The sequence below is a fragment of the Cyprinodon variegatus genome, unplaced genomic scaffold (genome assembly GCF_000732505.1).
Source record: "Cyprinodon variegatus isolate N-32 unplaced genomic scaffold, C_variegatus-1.0 Scaffold350, whole genome shotgun sequence".
Classification (NCBI taxonomy): Eukaryota; Metazoa; Chordata; class Actinopteri; order Cyprinodontiformes; family Cyprinodontidae; genus Cyprinodon; species Cyprinodon variegatus.
Window position 1 is genome coordinate 116,033 of NW_015150803.1, and position 8,385 is coordinate 124,417.

The 8,385-nt window shown below is 39.5% G+C and overlaps 1 protein-coding gene across 1 annotated transcript in view; it reads left to right on the plus strand.

The window, feature by feature from the left end:
* The window catches only part of LOC107091730 (calcium-binding protein 8-like), a 51,124-nt gene that overhangs the window by 17,658 nt on the left and 25,081 nt on the right, over window positions 1-8,385 (plus strand). The window contains exon 2 of the mRNA XM_015385840.1: window positions 1,679-1,803. Within this exon, the coding sequence (XP_015241326.1) occupies window positions 1,686-1,803 (118 nt within the window). The 5' untranslated portion in view covers window positions 1,679-1,685. The remainder of the gene's footprint in view (window positions 1-1,678; window positions 1,804-8,385) is intronic.

An 8,385-nucleotide genomic window follows, 5' to 3' on the forward strand; every position in this document is an offset into this window, starting at 1 on the left:
AATGTTCAGGCCTCTTTTACAACCCAACGTGTGATAGAGGATGTTCAGGCCTCTTTTACAACCCGTCTGTTGCATGACCTTTATCTGGAACGATCTTTGGCAAGAGTTAATAAACGATGAATGACACATTATACATCATAATAGTTCATTAGTACACAACCCATGAAACACAAACGGAGTATAAATAAAATATTTCTAACACTGACTGGAACAATGGCAGGGCTAACGAGCTGACAAGGAGCAGGTGTGAGGAGACAACGAGGGAGCCAAGGGGAAAGGAACACACACAAGAGGGCAACAGAGGAAAACAACAGAAAAACCTGAGAACTAACATAAATCTAGAAACTACAACAAAATAGGAATTAAACCAATAAAACTAGGACACATAGTGCAAAGTAAAGGATAACAGAACCAAAACCATGACAGTCGAACTGTCGCAAACCCACACAGACCTCAAGCGGAAGTGCGCAGACCAAAAGCAACTTTGACTGGTCCTTGGTATGAATCTCTGTCTGTGTGGTTGTCCTTCTCGATTCGGTGCAATCTGCCAAAGTTCCCGCAAGTTCTCAAATAGGCGCCTTCTTGCGCTTTGGCGGGAAACTGCTGTGCGTCCCTAGAAATTCCAGACCAACAGTGCAGACGCATACTAGCAAAACTGGTTCTCGACCAGACCCAAGAGACATATGATGTGTGCTGTTGCAGAAGTATAATCTGCCCTGCAGGGGGGATGCCACTGTGTGGCGCCCGGGGAGCAAAAAGGGGACAAAGGCCAAATTATGCTTCTGATGCATAGCATAGCACCCTCTTGCGCTTTGGCAGGAAACTGCTGTGTGTCCCTAGAAATTCCAGACCAACGGTGCAGACGCATACTAGCAAAACTGGTTCGCGACCAGACCCAAGAGACATATGATGTGTGCTGTTGCAGAAGTATAATCTGCCCTGCAGGGGTGATGCCACTGTGTGGCGCCCGGGGAGCAAAAAGGGGACAAAGGCCAAATTATGCTTCTGATGCATAGCATAGCACCCTCTTGCGCTTTGGCAGGAAACTGCTGTGTGTCCCTAGAAATTCCAGACCAACGGTGCAGACGCATACTAGCAAAACTGGTTCGCGACCAGACCCAAGAGACATATGATGTGTGCTGTTGCAGAAGTATAATCTGCCCTGCAGGGGGGATGCCACTGTGTGGCGCCCGGGGAGCAAAAAGGGGACAAAGGCCAAATTATGCTTCTGACGCATAGCCTCTGCAACCGGGTTAAGGGTTTTGCTTAGGAACCCAGAGTGGAGGGAGTGGGGATTGAACTTGGTACTTGCAAACTTACTTCCAACCTTACTTGTGGATTTTCCCTGCACTTTGGTTAGAATTCAATATATTGCCCTCCCTTATTTTATTGGCTCCACAATTGTATGTAATCTTTAATTTAAGGAAGTTTTGGAACTATCAACAAATGATATAATGCAAATATTTTACAATATAGGGCTTACGATATTATTTCTAACATTAAGGGGGAACTTTGCAGGATAACCACCCATCTCAGCTAAATTAGTATATTTTACACTTTAAAGTCTGACAAAACAGTAAATTTGCTTCACTATGTATACATCTTTGCTTGTTACTGATTTTTATTTATTTTCACATAATATTTCACAATTATGTGTGACATTTCTTTTGCTTTGCAGGGAAAAAATGCCATTCCATCATGTGCGGGCAGGCCTGCTCTATCCGGATAACTACCTGAGCAGCTCCCTGACTGAGGGCAGCGAAGCCTTCCAGCTCACCAGCCTCTCCACTGAGGAGCTGGGAGGTGAGTGTCCCAACCCTGCAGAGAGAGGCGCAAGGAGGAATGTGTGGATGCAGAACAAAGTGTGAGGTACAGACAATTAATGGGCCGTTGGTGGAACAATGCCGTTACAACGCTCCAATTCTCTAGAGGTGAAGATTTTCCATTTAGCCATTCTGTCAGAGCTTGACTGGATGCATTGGTTTCCAATTATGGAGCTTAGGAAATAAAATCAGTCAGACAACTCAGAAGGAAGTGGAGCTTGACAGCAGAGTAGTGTATCTATAGTCGTACCCTAATTAGCTCCCCATTCATATTTTATCTTGCATGAAAATTGATGTTACCAGTCCCCCCCAAATTTGGTTTGATGTAGTAAGTGTGAACATAAATAATCAAAGCTAAAGTGGAGCCATTTTCTCTGTACTTAACCAAGCAAAAAAAGACTTCCTGGGCTTTATTTCTTAAGGTTCTGGCCATTCCCTACAATCAGTCATGGTGACATTAAACCTAACAAAGCAAATTTTGATTCACTGCGGAGCTCAGCAGCCTTTCTCTTAAATTGGGTCAAATGGTGAAACAAACATTAGCAAGCTCACAAGCAGGCTGCAAACAAATCTTAAGATTTGCTAAAAAAAAAAAATGAAAGAAAGAAAACAAAGCTGGAGAGGAAAACTTAAAGATCAGTCAGGATATAAACATCCTCTGTGGAAAGAAGATGGGCTCTCTGGTTCAGCTTTGATTACCACATCCTGCAGGGATTGATTGGCCTCACAGTTTGACTTCTGGAGCATTAAATACAACAACACTATTACTCTGAAGTTCAGTGTTAATATCACATAAAGTTTTGGCTGTTGTGAAGACTTTATTAACTTCAAGTATTTTCTAGGCAACCACCTTGATACCATGATAAATAGTTATAATAGAGGGTCAGAGGAACAAAATAACTAAAGCAAACGGTAGTTTGTCTTGATATTACCTTCAGTTGGAGATGCACGGTTCATTCTGTGCTTTCTTTTCAAAGCAAAAACTTCCAGCATGCAATGAGCACATGCCCTGTTTTTGCAAGGGGGTTGCTTAAACAGCTAATCCTTCCATAGTGTGAGGACTGAGCATGAAAGTGTGTCTAGAAGTCTGACTGCTTGTTGTTTGTGTTTATACATGAGGCGCTGCTGCAGTTTGAATGAATGCTCTCTGCGCTTTGCTATGAAGTATTTTGTTGTACAAATCTTTTAATCCATTTTCCCTGTTGCATGGATTGACTCAGCCCAGTTCACAAAGACAGTTATTGTGCACCAAAAACTGAGCTTCTGCACTGACTCAAATATGTCATTATGAATGGTCTGTTTCAGGGGACCCGGATCGCTGCAGATCTTCTATAAACTCTTATTGTACATTTTTCTCCATTTCTGTCATCATGTAAAATTTAAAATTCTCAATGTGTTTAAACCAGCACTGTGTGCTGCATAACATGAGGTAAAAGGAAATTAGTACAGTCCTCTCAACATTTTTAAATAAAACATTGAAAAGTACAAAGTGTTTTTTTTCAGCGCTGTGAATCACTATTTTTTAGTTCACCCTTTGCTGAAATTACACCTAGAATTGTTTTGAAATACATATTTACAAGTTGCGCACATTTATAGATTGAAATTTATGCCAATTTCTAATGCAAAATAGCTCATAGTTTTGTCAGATTGAATGGAATATGTTTTTTTTTTTACAACTCCTATCACAGATGGTAGATTGCTTTAGTTAAGAAGTTGGTTAAGATCTCTATATTTATGGTTGTGGCAGGGCTCTAAGTGAAACATGAGTCCCAGTTTTAAATCTGTAAACATGATTGCTTGTCTAGGACTGATTAACCTATCTGTTCCTGCTGCAAAATATCCACAGCATTACGTTGCCCCCAGCATGTTTACAGCATGTTTATTGTTCCCTTACACAAGTCTCCTGTCTTTGTGGAACTGCTCTACTTACTCTTTAGGCTTCCATGAGTGACAGTTCATAAGTGATTTTGGTTAGAGTCCATCATTGCATCATATAATGTTACTTTTTGGACTCCTTGCTATGATGATGCCACACACACTGACATGATACTCAGAAATTATGGAAAACAAACATAATTGTGTAGATTGCAGCCAACCTGAGAGAGCTCCAGAAGACATGCACAAACAGATAAAAGGGCATTAGCTTCTATTAAACGTTGTATATTGCATGTCGATCATAAAGTATAACTTTGGTCTCATCTTACCAGAGCCAATTGGTTCACACGCCTCTAGTATATATCAAATTATTTATTGCAATGTTACATTCAACTCTAGGCTTGCCACTGCCCCATAAAGGTTTTTATATTATTTATTTTCTTTTTACAGGTTCACCACCTTTAAATTACAGACAGCCGGACTCTGGTTACTGTACCATTGATAACTTCTGAAGACAATTAGTTGTGTTGGATTTTATACAGCAGAATAAAAAAAAACAAAAACAAAAACTTGCAATGCAACTTCACATTTATGTAAAACCTTTTGGCTGTGCACCTCACATGAAATGCATTACAAGTAGAGGTTGTGAAGAGCAAAATGTGGAAAACAAGATGAATAGGTTTTTGTAAGGGGCTGTATTAACTGAACCAGTCTCTTAACATCTAAGGTAAAGCTACAGTGAGCCAGAGATCCTTTGTATACAGCATGGTTGTTTGATGTAGACAGAAAGTATAATCAGCTAAGATACTTATTAAGGAGTAATTAAAAAATGGTTGTCTAAACAGAAAATTCTACATGCAATTAAGTGGCAAGTGATCTACTTAGAATGTATGTGTAATTGATAACAGATGCAAAACTGGTACAGTCTGCCCTATTAAAATAAAAATTTTCCATGTGTTAATGGAAATTTGATGGGGAAGATAGGCTTTGATAGAAAGATTAAGTTCACAGCTAGGGACAAAAAGTAAAAATAATAAAAATAACAAAAATGGAATTATAAAAATGATAATGTATTGTTTGTTTATGTGCTTTCAGGCAAGCATAAGACATAGATTAGCAATTCGAGCTTTCATGGATGGATGATAAAAATGTTTTTTTTTTCCCACTTTAATGCCTCTTTAAATTTCCTCTTTCTCATTTTCTGGCTGCTGTCAGTACTTTTGGTTATTTGTTTATAAATCACAGCGATAATATTTAAATGCAGTCATTTTGTTTATTATTTTGGTTAAATTGCAAAAGAATGCCTGCAGTCCCACAGCATCACTCTATGCTATGCTGTTTTCCTCCCACCCCCTACTAATACTATTTTAATATTAATTTTGCCAGTCCAATGTTCACATTAAACTCTCCCCGCCACTCCGTCATTATACAAATGCCTCTTTCCCACAATGGCCACAGACATCTTAGGTTATTAATTTGTAACTGCTTTACAGATTGATAATAATCATTTATGCAAAACCTGCACCTTCAATTTATTTCAGTGTTGATAAATCAAATTGTAGATGGAAAGCATTTCATATTTACATATCCTTCTACCAGTATTTTGAACACTAGGGTGATAAGCATATGTTTTGTACATGCACTGGCTGCTTTTCTACTAACTTTTGTCAACTGAATTTGCACCTGTTAGTAGGTCAGCTTTGCTGACGCTGCCAAGCTTGCATGTGTTTTATATAAGCAAACCTTGAGCTGATCAGGGCCAAAATGGCTGGAAGCTGTTGCCTGCTTTAGAAAGCCTCTAATCCCACTTCAGAAGATTCAGAAGACCCTTGCAGGTTTATCTGTTTGCGTAGAAAGATAAATTGTTAATCACCAGTCGAACGAACTGCCTCAAACCTTCTATGTAGTTTTAAAGCATTTTGATTTTCAGTATGTGAACATGTACCATAACCTGAGGACTATCTTTGTAACACACAACCATTGACAGATGCTGCAGTCTCTCCTGATCTCACAAACACGCACATGCACACACACATTGAGCAGCAATGCATCAGGGACCAGCTCATTTGTACCCTATTGAAAACGTGGTCCTCACTGTTGGACTGAATACAAATGGGTCTGACTGTGTTCTGGGAGGCTGCATACCCTCATTCACAGTGGCTCGCCTTGCCTTTGATTCTACCTTCTTGGAGAAAGCCAAAAAATGAGAGGTGGACACTCAGAGGACACGTCCAGTTATGAGTTGTGAGGAATGTTTACAGGCTTAGGTGGTGGCTGCGACTGAAAATCAGCTTTCATTTTATCTTTTATCTAACACAGAGAAAATAGAGACAAGGCAGGAAGAGCTAACCTGGAAAAAGAGCACAGAATCAAGACAAGCATGTTATAAATACATCCCATAAGAGAGTAACTGTAAAAATGATAGACAGACAGACAGATTATCAATGTTCATAGTGCTTGACATGATAACAAGCTGTTGCAGGCTTTTTGTGAGAAATTCCTCGCTGCTCTAAATATTTCTGCTGCACATCAAACACATTCCCTTTTTAGTTCTGTGCATTTAATCACAACTCCTTGTTGGTAAGAATCCTTTTTATGCGTGGGAACACAGAATCGCTATTGGTAGAAATGCTGCTGATTTGCTTTGTGGAGCCCCCACAGGGTTTGTACGATATGGCGAGTATGAAAAGATGCATTACAAGAAAGGGAACTTATACAGGCATCGGGGTAGAGAGAGAGTAAAGGAGAGAGGGAGTTGACTCTCACCTTGATTTGTCAGTGAGAAAAGCTCCTACACTTATAGTTAATCAAGAAGCCTCTTATCAACTCTGGGAAAGCACCTTTTAGCTCCTTAAAGACTCGCTAAAATCCATTAATCACTAATTACACCTCTTGGATTAGACTGTCTTAGTGACACTATCAGATAACACATTATAGCTCTGAATTAAGTGTTATAAGTTTTTTAGTAAAAACACACCAGTAGAATAAAGTTATACCAAATCTTAAACAGTGCTGTCATGGAACGATGGTTTGGGATTGTTTGTCATGATTTTCTTAAGGGATCTGACCCACATGCAGTAAACCACTCAGAGAACCAGGGTAAAACTTTGAAAAGGTTTATTGATGAAACCAGCGGGGTAGGACTCAGGAAACACAGTGAACTGGTGAACCAGAACTGGAAGAGGGAAGGGAAGTAACAGTGGTTAGTTCAGGATCCGTGGGAACTTTGAATGACGACTTGGAGAGACAGAGAAAACTGGACTCACGTTAGTGGGAAAAACTTTTCTCCCAGAATCCAGTCGGTTGGGTTTTTCCAGAGTTTGATACTCATTGGAGGGCGGACAGGTATAGACTAAGTTGGACCCAGAGGAGTTATTGAGGGAACTGTCACTTGGGAATCCAGGAGGACTTGAACGGAGCTTGTGTTGTTAAATCCCCTGCTCAGTGTGAGACTCAAACAATCCTTCCAGGGGGAGAAGGCCACATATCAAGCTTGCAGGAAGGCTTCCTGCCGAACAGGTAAAGACAAAAAAGGTTAGGCTCAGCGAAAAAACAAAGACAAGTTAGACTCAGCAAAACTCAGCTTGGCTAGAGTACCCAAAACTGGCAAACACTCTGGCGCCGGGGTAGTGACAGTCCATGGCTCAAATAGTCCTCAGTGATTAGTCAACCAGCCGCAGGTGTGCGAGAGAACCAACGAGGACAGGGCACCACCTGGTGGTGGAGGGAGAGAAGACACAAAAAACACAACCCACACAATCTGGATTCCTAACATTGTTTTCCAGCTTCATTATTAGAGTACCTTAAAACTATTCAGTCTACCATGAACCCTTCTGCAGCCAAATATCTGACAGCTCCCCAGAAAGACATATTACATGACTAAGAAACTCTGTGTAAAGAACTCTTGTTGGATTGAAGTCTGACTGGTTTATCAGGCTTGCTCGTCTAAATTAAGTTTCAACACATTTTTAAGCTATAGTTCTGATTTGTATTATCTATTGTTAGTTTAGTGTATGGCTCAAAAACAGTTAACAGCAATAATTGTGATGAATCGATTATTGAAATAATCGTTAACCAATTTAATAGTTGATTATTTGTTAACTGTAGTATAGACTCTAAAACATGCCTTTAGTGGAAAGGGCAACCCACTTGGAGCAGTAATTGTATCAAAATCGTAAAAAAAATTTATTGATCTTTTGCATTTAAGATTAAAAAACTTTTTCTTCTGTCAATATGCTCTATCCAGAACTTCTCAAGTTGAAAAGTTTTAGTTTCACCTTGTTTAATTTTATAAAAAGTCTGCTTTAAGGAACATTTGGCTATTTGATTATGAATCGATTAATTGAAAAAATAAATGACATATCAATCATTTTGCAAAATAATCGTTAGTTGCAGCTCTAATTTAGTGAAAGGGAGGTTTGGCAAAAAGAGTTTAATTCCTTTAATACCAAGCCAGAAAAGAACAACACAAAAAGCTATTCTGTTTTTCCTGTTGTTTGTTATTGTCCTAAATCAGTCTTAGGGCATTAGTTCTCATATGTGGCTGGAAGGCGGCTGCTCCTGACGTTGGATTCAGAAAAGGGTACAGTTGAGAACCCAAATAAAATTATTTCCAGAATTTCAGAATCAGAAATACTTTAATAATCCCAGAGGTAAATTACTTTTGTTACACGCTTCAGTTACAGTT